The sequence below is a fragment of the Phyllobates terribilis genome, unplaced genomic scaffold (genome assembly GCF_046119375.1).
Source record: "Phyllobates terribilis strain yellow unplaced genomic scaffold, ASM4611937v1 Scaffold_12__6_contigs__length_324123572, whole genome shotgun sequence".
Lineage (NCBI taxonomy): Eukaryota > Metazoa > Chordata > Amphibia > Anura > Dendrobatidae > Phyllobates > Phyllobates terribilis.
The window spans coordinates 20,903,322-20,921,474 of record NW_027362772.1 but is presented as its reverse complement, the minus strand read 5'-3'; the positions used below and the strand labels follow the sequence as shown (position 1 = coordinate 20,921,474).

The window sequence follows — 18,153 nt, the reverse complement described above, 5'->3', positions numbered from 1 at the left end:
ATCTTGGCCGCTTCACGCTTGATTTTCCTCAATTCATGGGCAGTTATCTTGCGCCTTTTTTGGCCAGCACGCTTCTTGCGACCCTGTTGTCTATTTGCCATGAAACGCTTGATTGTTCGGTGATCACGCTTCAAAAGTTTGGAAATTTCAAGACTGCTGCATCCCTCTGCAAGACATCTCACAATTTTGGACTTTTCAGAGCCTGTCAAATCTCTCTTCTGACCCATTTTGCCAAAGGAAACGAAGTTGCCTAATAATTAAGCACACCTTATATAGGGTGTTGATGTCATTAGTCAACACCCCTCCTCATTACAGAGATGCACATCACCAGATTTATTTAATTGGTACTTGGCTCTCAAGCCTATGCAGCTTGAAGTAGGACAACATGTATAAAAAGTATAATGTGATCAAAATACTCATTTGCCTAATAATTCTGCACGCGGTGTATATATATTTGTACCGTGTTAGCCAGTAGATAGAAAAATATTTAGATTTGAAAGTCCTCAGTGGTTGATACCTTTTAATGGCTAACTGAAAAGATGGTAACAGGTTGCAAGCTTTCTAGGCTACTCAGGCCTCTTCATCAGGCATAGTATAACACAAAATCTGAAGAGTCACATATTTATACACAATAAGACACAGAAATAATGCAATAGATGAGACAGGTGACGTAAAGCAGAGCTATTACTATGGGAGAGAGATAAACAGTTCTGTCTGTAAATATTGGATTGGTTCATAAATAAGGAGTGTTATGATGACACCAAAGCTCTGAGGACCACATTCCTTAGTTGATGTAGAATGACATAAATCCATGCAACACATTCATTCCTGCTCTGAAGGTGTCAAAGGTCATCATGAGTTTATATTTCCAGACTCTTCTGTCTCTCTGAGATTTGAAATGACCTTTTAATACCAGTAATTTCATGTCTGCAATGTTGTGATCAGGGGAACAAAAATGCATGGCATCAGGTAGATCTATTTTTTCTTCTTTTATTGTGAGGCGATGATGATTCATCCTTGTCCTAAGCCCTATCTCCCCCACATATAGACCCCCAGCTGGACATTTGGTACATATAATTGAGCACACTACATTAGATGTGATACAGCTGAACGTACCTGGGATCTTATAGTCCTGATGTGAATTGGGGATCTTTATCTTGTCTGTGGTCATTATAAACAGACAGGTTTTACATTTTTTATGGTTGCAGGGAAAGGTTCCTGTAGCTGGTGGAGATGACAGGGAGCTTCTGACAATGATGCGTCTTAAATTTGGCGGCTGCCTGAAACACAGAAGTCGGGGGTCTGGAAATATGGATTGTAATCGGGCATCTTTTTGTTGTAAGGGTTGTAGTTTCCATGCTGCTCTCCTTAGCGCCTCCAGATTTGGATTGTAGGTGACTACTAGAGGCACCCGGTTGCTTTCTTGTTTGGTTTTGTTTTGTAGGAGATGATCCTGGATATTCTGGTGGCTCTTGTAATCTGGTTCTCAATTGTTCTTGGATGGTAGCCCTGATTCAAAAAGGTCTTTCTGAGGCCACCAAGGTGTTTGTCTCTATCCATAGGGTCGGAACATATCCGATTGTATCTGATGGCTTGGCTGTAGACAATAGAGTTTTGTATGTGTTTCGGATGGAAACTGTCCCATTTAAGATATGTAGGACGGTCAATTGGCTTCCGGTACAAGGATGTCTCTATTTCATTGTTCTGTAGCTTGATGATGGTGTCCAAAGAAGTTAATTTCAGTACAGGAGTAGTTGAGTGTTAGGTTGATGGTGGGATGTGGAAGTGGAATCGTTTTACTCTAATCCCACACCAGGATGGAATAAATGCCGGCAAAATCTTAATGGAAAATACAGTAATTGTTGCCGATTCTGTGGTGAAACTTACAGAATTCATCCTCACCCACAATTACTTTGAATTTGATAACAACATATACAGTGGTGGCCAAAAGTATTGGCACCCCTGCAATTCTGTCAGATAATACTCAGTTTCTTCCTGAAAATGATTGCAATCACAAATTCTTTGGTATTATTATCTTCATTTAATTTGTCTTCAATGAAAAAACTCAAAAAGAATTGTCCTAAAGCCAAATTGGATACAATTCCACACCAAACCTAAAAAAGGGGGTGGACAAAAGTATTGGCACCCTCTGAAATATCATGTGATGCTTCTCTAATTCGTGTAATTAACAGCACCTGTAACTTACCTGTGGCACCTAACAGGTGTTGGCAATAACTAAATCACACTTGCAGCCAGTTAACATGGATTAAAGTTGACTCAACCTCTGTCCTGTGTCCTTGTGTGTACCACATTGAGCATGGAGAAAAGAAAGAAGACCAAAGAACTGTCTGAGGACTTGAGAAACCAAATTGTGAGGAAGCATGAGCAATCTCAAGGCTACAAGTCCATTTCCAAAGACCTGAATGTTCCTGTGTCTTCCGTGCGCAGTGTCATCAAGAAGTTTAAAGCCCATGGCACTGTGGCTAACCTCCCTAGATGTGGACGGAAAAGAAAAATTGACGAGAGATTTCAACGCAAGATTGTGCGGATGGTGGATAAAGCACCTCGACTAACATCCAAACAAGTTCAAGCTGCCCTGCAGTCCGAGGGTACAACAGTGTCAACCCATACTATCCGTCGACGTCTGAATAAAAAGGGACTGTATGGTAGGATACCCAGGAAGACCCCACTTCTTACCCCGAGACATAAAAAAGCCAGGCTGGAGTTTGCCAAAACTTACCTGAGAAAGCCTAAAACGTTTTGGAAGAATGTTCTCTGGTCAGATGAGACAAAAGTAGAGCTTTTTGGCAAAAAGCATCAACATAGAGTGTACAGGAAAAAAAAAGAGGCATTCAAAGAAAAGAACACGGTCCCTACAGTCAAACATGGCGGAGGTTCCCTGATGCTTTGGGGTTGCTTTGATGCCTCTGGCACTGGACTGCTTGACCGTGTGCATGGCATTATGAAGTCTGAAGACTACCAACAAATTTTGCAGCATAATGTAGGGCCCAGTGTGAGAAAGCTGGGTCTCCCTCAGAGGTCATGGGTCTTCCAGCAGGACAATGACCCAAAACACACTTCCAAAAGCACTATAAAATGGTTTGAGAGAAAGCACTGGAGACTTCTAAGGTGGCCAGCAATGAGTCCAGACCTGAATCCCATAGAACACCTGTGGAGAGATCTCAAAATGGCAGTTTGGAGAAGGCACCCTTCAAATATCAGGGACCTGGAGCAGTTTACCAAAGAAGAATGGTCTACAATTCCAGCAGAGCATTGTAAGAAACTCATTGATGGTTACCGGACGCGGTTGTTCGCAGTTATTTTGGCTACAGGTTGTGCAACCAAGTATTTGGCTGAGGGTGCCAATACTTTTGTCTGGCCCATTTTTGGAGTTTTGTGTGAAATGATCAATGATTTGATTTTTGCTTCATTCTCTTTTGTGTTTTTTCCTTGCAAGCAAATTAAATGAAGATAATAATACCAAAGAATTTGTGATTGCAATCATTTTCAGCAAGAAACTGAGTATTATCTGACAGAATTGCAGGGGTGCCAATACTTTTGGCCACCACTGTATCTACAAGAGACTGCTACAGCGATGGAAAGTAAAATGGCTCCACAGTACGCAAATCTTTTAAAGGCCAAGCTTAAAAGTGACTTTTTGTCCTCATGTCCCATCAGGCCTCTGGCCTACTCTTGTTTAATTGACGATATTTTAATCATCTGGACGGGGTCTGAGCAACAGCTGAAGACGTTCCATGAACACTTTAATCGATTTCATCCCACCATCAACCTTGTCTACAGCCAAGCCATCAGATACAATCGGATATGTTCCAACCCTATGGATAGTGACAAACACCTTGATGGCCTCAGAAAGACCTTTTTGAATCAGGGCTACCATCCAAGAACAATTGAGAATCAGATTACAAGAGCCACCAGAATATCCAGGATCATCTCCTACAAAACAAAACCAAACAAGAAAGCAACCGGGTGCCTCTAGTAGTCACCTACAATCCAAATCTGGAGGCGCTAAGGAGAGCAGCACGGAAACTACAACCCTTACTACAAAAAGATGCCCGATTACAATCCATATTTCCAGACCCCCCACTTCTGTGTTTCAGGCAGCCCCCAAATCTAAGAAGCATCATTGTCAGAAGCTCCCTGTCATCTCCACCAGCTACAGGAACCTTTCCCTGCAACCAGAAAAATGTAAAACCTGTCCGTTTATAATGACCACAGACAAGATGAAGATCCCAAACTCACATCAGGACTATAAGATCCCAGGTACTTTCAGCTGTATCACATCTAACATAGTGTACTTAACAGAGGTGTAGCTAGGGGTTTTGGTTCAGGTGGGGCGAAAATTCTTAGTGGGCCCCTAACCAGGTAACCCTGATTACAACTATGGTGGCGCACCCAGATAGTGGATGTAGGAGAACCTCAGCAGATGACTGTGCTGTTACTGAAAATAATCTCTATACCAAGACCAGCACTGATACTACCACCATATGGTTACATCAGTCCTGCAGAATATATAAGAAATCATCACAGCACAGTTATATATGGTGACATATATTGATAGATAACAGTCCTGCAGAACATATAAGAGATCACAGCACGGTTATACATATATAGTAACTTACAGCTGATGTTCTTTCTGATTAAATTGTTCACTTTTCCCGTCTTTTCCATCTGGCCCAGACCGACACGACGACTTCTCCTTCCAGGACTCAGAGTCTGCAGAGATCACAACAAAGACACATTTGACTCCTTATATTTCAGGCACTGACCACATCTATTCCCAACCTGCACAAACCCCTCATCCTGCTGATACCCCAATACTGAGCCCCTGCTGCTGCCGTGCCCCTATTACTGCACCTGCTGTGCGCCCTCTAGATGGTAAAACAACCCTCTAGACTATAGAAATGCCGTGTGCAAGTGCCCTAGAAAACAGTGCCCACATTGTGCCCCAACAAAGACACATTTGACTCCTTATATTTCAGGCACTGACCACATCTATTCCCAACCTTCACAAACCCCACTTCCTGCTGATACCCCAATACTGAGCCGCTGCTGCCGTGCCCCTATTACTGCACCTGCTGTGCGCCCTCTAGATGGTAAAACAACCCTCTAGACTATAGAAATGCCGTGTGCAAGTGCCCTAGAAAACAGTGCCCACATTGTGCCCCTAGAAAGTAATAATGCCCTCTGTGTGCCCCTTTGACAGTCATAATAACCTGAATTCCACTATAAAGATAAGTGCCCACTTAAGATTTAATAATGTCCTGCGTCTCCCCCCATGTACAGCTCCCCTATACAAAGTATGATGTTCTCCTATACACAATATAATTCCCCCTCACTGTATAGTACCCCCCACACAGTATACTGACCCCTTAGTAGCCCCCAAACTGATGGCTCCAACACTGTATGATGGCCCCCACACTATACAAAGACCCCACATTATCTCCCACACTGTATGATAGCCCCCACACTGTGCAAAGACCCCACATTATCTCCCACACTGTATGATGCCCCCCACACTGTGCAAAGACCCCACATTATCTCCCACACTGTATGATGGCCCCCACACTATACAAAGACCCCACATTATCTCCCACACTGTATGATGGCCCCCACACTATACAAAGACCCCACATTATCTCCCACACTGTATGATGGCCCCCACACTGTACAAAGACCCCACATTATCTCCCACACTGTATGATAGCCCCCACACTATACAAAGACCCCACATTACCTCCCACTCTGAATGATGGCCCCCACACTATACAAAGACCCCACATTATCTCCCACACTGTATAAATAGCTTACATGTAGTGTAATGCACCAGATAGTCCTCAATATAGTATAATGCTCCCCCATAGTCCATTGTATAGTATAATGCTCCCCCCCATAGACAGAGTCTGTAGTATAATGCTCCCCCCCATAGGCAGAGTCTGTAGTATAATGCTTTCCCCCTATAGGCAGAGTCTGTAATATAATGCTCACCCCCCTCCTCATAGGCAGAGTCTGTATTATAATGCCCCCCCATAGGCAGAGTCTATAGTATAATGCTCCCCCCTCTCCCCATAGGCAGAGTGTTTAGTGTAATGCTCACCCCCTCTCCCATAGGCAGAGTCTTTAGTATAATGCTCCCCCCCTCTCCATAGGCTGAGTCTTTAGTATAATGCTCCCCCCCTCCCCATAGGCAGAGTCTTTAGGATAATGCCCCCCCCCTCCCCATAGACAGAGTCTATAGTATAATGCCCCCCCTCCTCATAGGCAGAGTCTGTAGTATAATGCCCCCCGCCCCTCTCCATAGGCAGAGTCTGTAATATAATGCCCCCCCTCCCCATAGTCAGAGTCTGTAATATAATGCCGCCCCCAACCCTGCAAAAAAAAAATAAACAGAACTCACTTCTCCTCCTCGTTCCCTCGCTGCTCAGAGTACCCGGCCCGCACACATCTTCAGCACAGCGGCCAGGCACCAAGTAATAACATCAGAGACGTCAGTCACAGTGAGGGGACTGATGGGAGAGGGAGCCGCGCTCCCTTTCTCATCAGTAAACTTGCGGTGGTGATGGGCGGGGTGGCCCGATGCTAGCACCAGGGGCCCCCCTTCTGGTCAAGGGCCCCAAAGCGGCCCCCGGGCAGTGAAGGGACATAGTCTCCCTGCTCTGCCCGGAGTGCAAATGTATCCGGCGTGCTTACACTGGCATAACTCCAGGTGGGCCCTCTCAGAGTGCGGGGCCCGGGGCCGCCACCCCCTTTGCCCTCCCGGTAGCTACGCTACTGGTACTTAATTATATTTACCAAATGTCCAGTTGGGGGTCTGTATGTAGGGGAGACAGGGCAAAAACTTAGGACAAGGATGAATCATCATCGCCACACAATAAAAGAAGAAAAAATAGATCTACCTGTAGCCAAGCATTTTTGTCTCCCTGATCACAGCATCACAGACATGAAATTATTGGTACTAAAAGGTCATTTCAAATCTCAGAGAGACAGAAGAGTCTTGGAATATAAACTAATGGTGACCTTTGACAGCTTCAGGGCAGGAATTAATGTGTCGCATGGATTTATGTCATTCTACATCAACTAAGGAATGTGGTCATCAGAGCTTTGGGGTCATCAGAACCCTGGACCAGATGTCATTCACAGGACAATAAAACTTTCACACTCCTTATCTATGAACCAATCCAATATTTACAGCCAGAACTGTTTGTCTTTCTCCCACAGTAATAGCTCTGCTTTACGTCACCTGTCTCATCTATTGCATTATTTCTGTGTCTTATTGTGTATAAATTTGTAACTCTTCAGATTTTGGGTTATACTATGCCTGATGAAGAGACCTGAGTAGTCTTAAAAACTTGCAACTTTTTACCATCTTTTAAGTTAGCCATTAAAAGGTATCAACCACTGAGGACTCTCAAATCTCAATATTCTTCAGTTTAGGAAACAAAAACTGAATTATTTTGAAATAATGAATATTCTGGATTATCAGAAAACCATTGCAAAGGATATGGAACATGTAGAAAACATATCCCGAAATAAAATATTGTAATCAGACAAGTTTTATAAATGTCTATTTCTGCCAATTTTTTTGCTTCTGATTTTGTGAGTTGATTCCAGATTATTTTGGTGTTTTGTCAACTAAAGCTCCAATTCATATAAAATACCATAGATATTATTAAATTATTTTTATATTTATTATTTTTATTATTTATTTTATTAAATTATACTTATAGAGTAGCTAAACTTTATTTTTTTATATAATTTTCTTCCACATGGAAAGTTCTGAAAATTTGCAAATCACTTTAAAAATTTTTTTGTAAAAAATTGCATATGAGTGGCTTCCACACTCCACGCTTCCAGAACATACTCATTTAGAGTACAGATGATGGCAGTGATGGGTCAACACCTCTCTCTTGTGAATGTTCTCCTTATCAGAACAATCTCCTGCAGCAGAGTTAGTGAGACACAGGTTCTGAGCTGACCCATCACTGCCATCATCTGCACTCTGATATCAATGCAGCTGACGGCAGGAAAAAAGAGCTGCCTTCTTCACATGGCACCCAATATTTTGTATTATGCATCTAAAAAATTGCTATCTAAAAAGCCACCACTAGAGGGAGCTTACTGCACAATGTATAAACTTATGCAGACTGCTATTGAGCTCTCTCTAGTGGTGGCTGCAGGTAGTCAGAATTTTTAACATGTATCCATGCAAAGAATTTGGAGCTTTTGTATCGGAAAAATGTATATAAAGATATATTAAGAAATTATTCATCATAAAATCTGGGATTTAAAAAAATTACATAATCACTTTGAAGTTGACTTCTTTGATTTTTACAAATATGTAAATTGTGCTCTCCGCCTTTTTTGCATTGAATTGTACAGAATTTGAATCTTTTTTCCATTTTTCCTTTTTTTTCACAGTTCAGATTATTTAGCAATAACCACTGAAACTAAAGATAATTGCCTAGGAGTGCAGCCGCAGGAGTAGGGGGACCCAGGACAGTGACACAGGGAAACCAGGTAAGTGGCTGCTGAATATATTCTATGTAATACTAAGGGTGTAGCAGTAGGGGGTGTAGAGGTAATATCTGGTCTTTAATGCATGAAAGAATCTCATGGCTCCTCTAGGGCAGGGCTTAGCAAAAAGTGGGCGTTTTTGGGGTGTTTCCAGATTGTCGTGTAGGAGGGCTTACATGAATAGTCATATAAAAACCCTGTGATGTAAATGTAAAATAAAAAAAAAATATGGAACAACAAGGCTAAAAGTAAAATAGGCCTATAGGAGTTAATTAAGGTGTACTTCCCCTTTAACAGCTGGAAGAACAGATGGAGCCAGGAGCAACGAAACACTGCTGGGAGGACCGAAAACTGTAATGGGTCACAAATCAGCCCTCCACCGCCGCCGCCGCCAACACCACCAACTCCACTGCCAACACCACCGCCAACACCTCTGCCGCAACCCTTTCCTCTTTCCTCTCTCCACCAAGACAACGCAAAAGACGTGGACAAGACTCGGCTCGCTTCCCCCGGGTCGCACACATATGCAATGCTCCTTAGCTTCATCATTGCCCTCACCAGCAATGAAGGTGTTAAGGAAATTTACCCAAAAAAAAGCTTCCGTGGAAAGTAAGACTTTTTCTTTTCGCAACGTTGCAATTGCTTTAAGTTTTTGGTTGGGGGCGAGAAATGGGGGAGGAAAGGGGGCGCCGATCAAACCTGCATCAAATGAACCGAAAAACAAAAATTTATTTTTTTTTACAATTTTTGACATAGTATTCGAGACACGGCGAGCAATCTAAGGGGCATGTTTAATATTCCTTGCATGTCGCTCCTGATGCATATCCTTTATCTTTTTTTCTCTGCTGCTGCAAAAAAACATACCGTAAATGCACCTAGTCTTGCATATGCTCAGCCATGTGGGGGGAATGGACGGGGTGTTCACGCTCACAGTATTGGCAAACAACATGCTGCAACGTGGTCTGGCACCCGATGGGTTAAACCCCTGCACATTCGAAGCTTTAATTGAATGCTGGCGCTCGGGACGGCAATTACCTGGAGACGATCATTGGAAAAAAAATGGATAGAACTCAGTCGGCTCTGCTGTTCCAGTGTCCGCCATTGGGGTGACATTTTGAATGTGAACTATGGGATGCAATCCAAGTGTGGTTACCCATCTCCTGCTGTGCACTGGGTCACGCTCCAGGGAGGGGAAAAAAAGGGGTTTAATGACTTTTTATCAAAGCATGTTATTTATTTTGTAATACAGAATAAAACACAAAAAAAGAGAATAAATTAGATTCTATTATGTATGATCGAAAGAGGAAGATTTGATCTGGCTGCTTCTCCTCCTCTGAGGCTTGCAAATGCATTTTAACCCCCACAAATTTTGCATCTATTAATAGATTAGAAAATATTTCCACCACTAAATGGCACTGTACAGTATTGTGCAATGTGTGCAGGTGCACTCTCCTCAACAGCACACCAAGTGGTCAGGCAGGGTATTGCAACTGAAATATATCACTTTAGGAAAAATGGAGGGTGGAAAAAGACCCCTTTAGGGACCCTCTGATAATGGAAATAAAAGTTAAGAAAATAAAAAAGTAATAAACAATAAAATTCCTTCTTTAAAAAGGATGTACTTTATGATTTCTCCTTAGAAATATATCACTTTAGGAAACATGGAGGGTGGAAAAGACCCCTTTAAGAACCCTCTGAAAATGAAAATAAAAATGAATAAAATGAATAAACAAATTTCTTTCTTTAAAAAGGATTTACTTTTGATTTCCCCTTATAAATATATCACTTTAGGAAATATGGAGGGTGGAAAAAGACCCCTTTAGGGACCCCCCGATAATGAAAATAAAAATGAATAAAATTAATAAACAATACATTTCCTTCTTTAAAAAGGATTTACTTTATGATTTCTCCTTAGAAATATATAACTTTAGGAAATATGGAGGGTGGAAAAGACCCCTTTAGGGATTATCTGATAATTAAAATAAAAATTAATAAAATAAAAAATATGTAAACAATAAAATTCATTATTTAAAAGGGATGTACTTTATGATTTTTCCTTAGAAATATGTCACTTTCGGAAATATGGAGGGTGGAAAAAGACCCCTTTAGGAACCATCTGCTAATGAAAATGAAAATAAAAATTAATAAAATAAAAGATATATAAACAATAAAATTATTTCTTTAAAAAGGATATACTTTATGATTTCTCCTTAGTAATATATCACTTTAGGAAATATGGAGGGTGGAAAAGACCCCTTTAGGGACCCTTTGATAATTAAAATAAAAACTAATAAAGCAAAAAATTTATAAAAAATAAAATTCCTTCCCTTAAAAGGATGTGCATTATCATTTCTTATTGATTTCAGTACGGATTATGTAATGATGATAACTTAGTGGCCACGATCCTAAGTTATAGGTGCTGATTGTCAGGGTAGTGGGCAATCGTCAAAACATTGGTGTCATCATAATGAATGATAACTCCAAACTGATCGGCTCGATTTAGTAAACCTTTTAGGTTTTTCAGCCAAAGTCTGTTTTGCACAAGGTGTATTAAATATCCCTTAACATAATTAAAGGACAACTCCAGCCCAAAAAATGAAGGTTGGACTTCAATTAATCGCAATGTATCATTTCCCCTCATTATACTCTCAGTAGCTTTGGAAGCTGAGATCCGCTGTTCTGTGAGGTCCTTGCACTGGAGCTGCTCCATTATTGACCCCATGACTCTGCACAGAAACTATCTGGTTCGTTATGGAACAATAATTATAGTGACCACCAGACTATCGTGACCCAGGGATAGAGAGAGACAAAAACTCCAACATAGTGACCTCATGATAGTGCTGTCCCTGAATTCCCAACCTGTGATCATTGGGAATCGCTGATGACCTAATAATCATTTTTCATGATATGCTGGCTATCCCTGGTGGTCCAGGGGTGTTCTAGTTACCCCTGGTGTGCTAGTTGTATCTCATGTAACCAGTGGTTGTTTAGTTTTATTTTGTTCCCCACAATGACAATAAGAACTGCCTCATCTCTGGTAACTTTAAAAGTTTCCCCTGGTGGTCTAGGAGTTTATTAGTTATGATCAGTTGCATGTCAGGACCCAGGGATAGGCTGCTTTACAAATTGAATGATTATGAATCATGCCCCAAACTAGTCCATAATGGTGATTTTGTAGCTTATTTTCTATCCCCAACTGGTGATCATTGGGTGTATTTGTGATTGATGATACAGAAGTTGTTAATGATGGTACAGGGGGTTAGTAGCTTTCCCAGACGAGTTAGTGGTATCCCATGTAACCTGTGATGATTTAGCTGATGACAATATTCAGCTTTATTTTCTGAACTGACAATGAGAACTTCATCTTCCAAGGTGACCTCCATCATTGGCCCTAGTTGTCCAAGGTTTTAATAACCTGCTTTAGAAACTCAACCATGGTGAGTCCTGTTCCTAACTGGTGATTCTGTCATTAATTTTCTATCCAAAACTGGTGATTATTGGGTATATCTGATGATCTAGTGATCATTTTTATGAGGCAGTTGACATCCCAGGTGGTCCAGGGGTTTAGTAGCTATTCCCGATGTGCTACTAATATCCCATGTAACTAGTGGTGATCCTGTTGATAGTATCCAGCTTTATTGACAGTAAGAATTTCTCCATCTCTAGTGACATCAGTAGTTGCCCCTGGTGGTCCAGGGGTTTAATAGCAATGACCACTGGCTTCTGATGACCTATCAATACAAAAAAAATTGCACTACAACATGGTGACCCAATAATGGGGTGCAGAGTCCTGTCCTTTATTAAGGATTCTTTATTAATTTCTCTATCCCCAACTGGGTATCATTGAGGATCTAATTTTTGAAGGCTTTGATTGTCCCTGGTGGTCCAGGGGTTTATTAGCTATCCCTGGTGTGCTAGTGATATTCCATAAAATCAGTGGTGATCCAGTTGATAGGGTTCAGCTGTATTTTCTTGCACACATTGACAATAACAACTTCTTCATCTCTAGTGACCTCCATGTACCTTCCATGTCAACTTTGCAAACTTTTGCAGTTCATTGACAGCAGGTCCTCATCAGAGAGCGACTCATCTCCCAGTTCTGTGGTTATGATGTAAGCGGGAGTTTTCGGTTAAGTGCAGCCTCTCCTTTTTTGGTTTCGGCTGGTGTTGACCCCTGAAGCCTCACGGGGAGCTTGTCATACCGGAAGAAGCTTCCTCAGTAGCATATGATTTAGTAGGGCTACTGCGTAGCCGCAAAATATGTATGATGCATGCTGAACTTACTGTACCAACAAGCTGCAGCCTTGCAAAGCAAGCTTCTACTGTCTTACTGTGCCTGCTTCTTAACCCTTCGTGAACCAGCCGATGCTTCATGCTGGAGATGAATGGGTTAAACCCGTCTGTCCGTCATCACCCGCTGCCACCATGTTAATCCCTGCTGTAAAATGCCATCTTATTCTCATCTTTTATTCTACTGTTAATATTTTTTTATATATATATATCATTTTTGCGTTCTTCCTTATAATTTGGCTTGGGGATTTGCGGGCCGTGCTGTTATTTATTTTCTTTTTTTGTTTGATTTTTTGCTTTTTTTTTTTTTTAAATAAAATATTCTATTTATTTGACTGAGAATAATAAAGAAATCTAACGATATAAATATTGAAAATGTCTTTATATCGTGTCTGTCCTGTCATTTACTTACATGTTGATTGATATGTTGAGGAGCGGAGGTCGGTCTGACTTTTTGTTTTAGGTTTCAAATGCATTTGTGCAAATATCATGCAGCTGCTACAGTTTTTGCAGCGTCCCACCTCACTGGAGATAGTGTTCCTTGCTGAGCGAGTCAGTGACATTCAGAGAAAAAGTACTAACTCAAAAGCCAAAGAATAAAGAAGTTGTGCTTCGGGGGATAATTAATTGATGTAGGTGTGGTTACGGACACTAAAACTGCACAGACTAGGAGGCTGCACTGTGATCTCCCTCATTGTAACTGTGTGTGACAGGAGCTGTGTGATCATCATCAGTAGCTGTGATAGAAGTCACTGTTTCCCTTTGTAAGGAACCAGTGTGGTCTAGTCTATGTAGTTTCATCGTACTAAAAGTTCAAGTGACTGAGATGGTGATCACCTTAAGAGAGCATGGAGTCAGGTTTTTCACAGGGACTTTCCCATGAGATCTCACGATCCAACAGAAGAGAAGAATCTATGAATATTCAGATAGAAAGGAACAATTAAATAACATTATACTGGCTAAATTATAAATACTTGGGGGCTAGTCGCAAATCCTTGCTGCTCTTTTCTTTTTCCTTGCTAGGGGTGTAACTATAGTAGGTGCAGGCGTTGCGATTGCAAACAGGCTCTGGAGCCTAAGGGGGCAAAAAGAAAAGACTATTATTACTTTTACGGTACTCCAGTAGTTGGGAGCCCTTGCTTGACATTTTGCATTGAGACACATGAGCTTTAAATTAAGTCACTGATTAAAGCAAATCACAGTAGGGGATCCAGACAGTGGTATGTAAGAAATGGGGGGATCAGTTGGTGAGTAAACTTTTTTAGTTTTTTTAGAGTACCTAGGACCTATGTTTAAAATAAAGAAAGGAGGACAACCCCTTGAAGACTTCAAAGCCAACGTTTCCCTTGGGAAATAAGAACACACACAAGACACACAGAGATCCCTGCTGCTGCTTTCTAGTAGGTGTTTATCTCACCCCATTGTTGGATTCACAGCTGCACTGCTCTGTACTTCTGTGTACTGTCTGACATGCTGCTTCTACATAGAAAGAGGAGAGCAGGATCCCTCATGTCTTTGTGTGGTGTGTATGGTAGATATTATCGCAGCAAGTTTTTCACTGCTGGTATGGTGTTTTTAGGGTAATAAGCAGTGCCTTTTGACCTTCAATCATGGTGTGTATAATGGCATCCAAAAAATTTAATTATGGTCTCATCAGACCAAACGATATTCTCCCAGTATCTCGCAGGCTTGTCTAAATTTTATTGAACAAACTTTTAAAGCACTTGAACATTGCTCAGCATGGTGAGTGTGCATACAGGCCATGGAGGTTGTGTGGTGAGCATGCATACAGGCCATGGAGGTTGTGTGGTGAGCATGCATACAGGCCATGGAGGTTGTGTGGTGAGCGTGCATACAGGCCATGGAGGTTGTGTGGTGAGTGTGCATACAGGCCATGGAGGTTGTGTGGTGAGTGTGCATACAGGTCATGGAGGTTGTGTGAGGAGTGTGCATACAGGCCATGGAGGTTGTGTGAGGAGTGTACATACAGGCCATGGAGGTTGTGTGGTGAGCGTGCATACAGGCCATGGAGGTTGTGTGGTGAGCATGCATACAGGCCATGGAGGTTGTGTGAGGAGTGTACATACAGGCCATGGAGGTTGTGTGGTGAGCGTGCATACAGGCCATGGAGGTTGTGTGGTGAGCGTGCATACAGGCCATGGAGGTTGTGTGGTGAGCGTGCATACAGGCCATGGAGGTTGTGTGGTGAGCGTGCATACAGGCCATGGAGGTTGTGTGGTGAGCATGCATAGAGGACATGGAGGTTGTGTGGTGAGTGTGCATACAGGCCATGGAGGTTGTGTGGTGAGTGTGCATACAGGTCATGGAGGTTGTGGAGTGAGCGTGCATACAGGTCATGGAGGTTGTGTGAGGAGTGTACATACAGGCCATGGAGGTTGTGTGGTGAGTGTGCATACAGGTCATGGAGGTTGTGTGAGGAGTGTGCATACAGGCCATGGAGGTTGTGTGAGGAGTGTACATACAGGTCATGGAGGTTGTGTGGTGAGCGTGCATACAGGCCATGGAGGTTGTGTGGTGAGCATGCATACAGGCCATGGAGGTTGTGTGAGGAGTGTACATACAGGCCATGGAGGTTGTGTGGTGAGCGTGCATACAGGCCATGGAGGTTGTGTGGTGAGCGTGCATACAGGCCATGGAGGTTGTGTGGTGAGCGTGCATACAGGCCATGGAGGTTGTGTGGTGAGCGTGCATACAGGCCATGGAGGTTGTGTGGTGAGCATGCATAGAGGACATGGAGGTTGTGTGGTGAGTGTGCACACAGGCCATGGAGGTTATGTGGTGAGTTTGCATACTGACCATGGAGGTTGCGTGGTGAGCGTGCATACAGGACATGGAGGTTGTGTGGTGAGCATACAAACAGGACATTGAGGTTGTGTGGTGAGCGTGCACACAGGCCATGGAGGTTGTGTGGTGAGCGTGCATACAGGCCATGGAGGTTGTGTGGTGAGCGTGCATACAGACCATGGAGGTTTTGTGGTGAGCATGCATAGAGGACATGGAGGTTGTGTGGTGAGTGTGCACACAGGCCATGGAGGTTGTGTGGTGAGTGTGCACACAGGCCATGGAGGTTGTGTGGTGAGCGTGCATACAGGACATGGAACTTGTGTGGTGGGCGTGCATACAGGCCTTGGAGTTTGTGTGGTGAGCGTGCATACAGGTCATGGAGGTTGTGTGGTATGCGTGGATACAGGTCATGGAGGTTGCGTGGTGAGTGTGCATACATGTCATGGTGGTTGTGTGGTGAGTGTGCATACAGGTCATGGTGGTTGTGTTGTGAGTGTGCATACAGGTCATGGAGGTTGTGTGGTGAGCGTGTGACTCGCCCCCTGGGCCGCGTGGGGAACCCGGAACCGGGCCTCTGGTGGGATGCTGGGGGTTGTAGTCTCAGTGTGGCGGCGACCCGGTCCGTGGCTCAGGGTGGTCAAACCAGTGGCAGTCTTAGTGTAATAACAAATGTCCGACTACGCCACCCGTGGATTGCGGTCAGTGGGGACCGCCGCTGCGCTGCATGCCGCTGAGGCTGATGTTGTAAGCGCAGCCAAGTATGGGATAACTCCCCACGGGAGAAGTATTGCCTCAGGGCAGCTAGTGTGGATGACGGGAGTGATGGTGTGAGCGTCCCAGTACTAATGGTGCTGGTGCGGCGATGAAACACAGAGACGTGTGGTGCAGTTCAGTGTCTTTACTGATGGTATAAAGCAGACCCTCCCGGGAGTACTGGTTAGCAGTAGAGGCCTGGTCAGTCTGTGAGCAAGCAGGATCTCCCCCTGGCCAGGTGGAGTTGTAGGCCTCCCCGTCTATCTGCACTCTTTCCTGGCTACCTTGCTCTATGCGGGTAGAAGTAGCCCACGTCCCTGAGTATACCGTGTGGTGCTCACCCGTATGGCCGGTGACTTGGGGCCTTCTGTTAGCCTCCGCTCCACGACGGCGGTGCTGGTCCCTTGCTTGTGACCGTGCCTCCGGGCTTCTAAGGCCAGAGGACCTGGAATCCCCTGCCGGTTGGATTCTGCTGCTGGACCTGGATGTCCCCACAGCCTCGGACTCCGTGTCCGGGTTTAGTGTCTTCAGCCATGGCGAGCTATCTAGCTTCCAGCCTCTGGCACTCACTCCTGCTCCTACAGAGCTCCTGCTGTATCTTTCCCTCTCCAAGCTCTGACTGACCTAATCCCACCCCAGACCCAGTTTATAAGGGCAGATTCCTCCCCTCCCAGGTCTGGGCGGGCAGTGTAGCATGCTTAGGGCTCCTGACCAGAGAAACCTCCCATTTGCTCTCAGACATAATATTTCTATTACTGTGGCAACCAGACCCCTGGGGTGCCACACGTGCATGCAGGCCATGGAGGTTGTGTGGTGAGCGTGGATACAGGTCATGGTGGTTGTGTTGTGAGTGTGCATACAGGTCATGGAGGTTGTGTGGTGAGCGTGCATACAGGTCATGGAGGTTGTGTGGTGAGTGTGCCTACAGGTCATGGTGGTTGTATTACTGAGAGGTGACTTGGCAGAAGAGATGGCAGACTCCATCTACAAGAGACTCAAGAAGGAGGAGCTGAGAGCCCTTTGCTCTGAGAGAGAACTAGAGTGGTTGCCGGAGGACAATCGGCGACCCTAATGCAACGCTTGGACAATTGGGATCAGGAACAACCACATGAGGAAGTCAATTCAGACGTGAATGAGGGACAACAGCCCAGGGCTGATGCTGGACGCGCTAGGAGATCGGGCTACGGAGATAGAGCTTGGGGCAGTGTTAAGCAAATATCTGGTTGTGCATATAGCAGTACCCCAACCCGCCCCATTGCAGAGGACAGTGGATAACAGGAGAGAGGGGCCCGCATCTTTAAGGTACCGGGATATACCACAGTTCAATGAGGACAACGGATATTGATGAACATCTCCGGTTATTTGAGAACTCTGTCTGCTGCATGAGGTGTCAGTCAGTGACTGGCCCAGATTTTTGAGCGTTGGCCTGACCGGAAAAGCAAGAGAAGCTTTTAATAACTTGTATTCGGTGGATCAGAGATGTTACTCTACCATTCGCAGCACATTCCTAGAGAGGTATGCTGTCACGCCGGAAACCTACCGGAGGAAGTTTCGGGAGACTGACAAGCCCGCTGCACACACACATCGGGAGTTTGCCAACACACTATGTACGGCATGCATAGAAGGACTGGGGGCTCAGGAAGCAGAACATGTAATGGATATAGTCATGCTGGAACAATTTATGTCAAAGCGCCCAGGTAATTTAAAAGAATGGGTTGCAGATAGAAAACCATTCAGCCTGGATGAGGCTGCAAGATTGGCTGATGATTGGTC

At 43.9% G+C, this 18,153-nt stretch overlaps 1 protein-coding gene across 1 annotated transcript in view; it reads left to right on the top strand.

Annotated features, from left to right (window-relative positions):
• SCN1B (sodium voltage-gated channel beta subunit 1) overlaps positions 1-13,198 on the top strand; it is a 73,271-nt gene extending 60,073 nt beyond the window's left edge. Inside the window, exons 6-7 of the mRNA XM_073655676.1 lie at positions 8,437-8,535; positions 8,830-13,198. Of these exons, the coding sequence (XP_073511777.1) occupies positions 8,437-8,503 (67 nt within the window). The 3' untranslated portion in view covers positions 8,504-8,535; positions 8,830-13,198. The remainder of the gene's footprint in view (positions 1-8,436; positions 8,536-8,829) is intronic.
• The last annotated feature ends 4,955 nt before the right edge of the window (positions 13,199-18,153 follow it).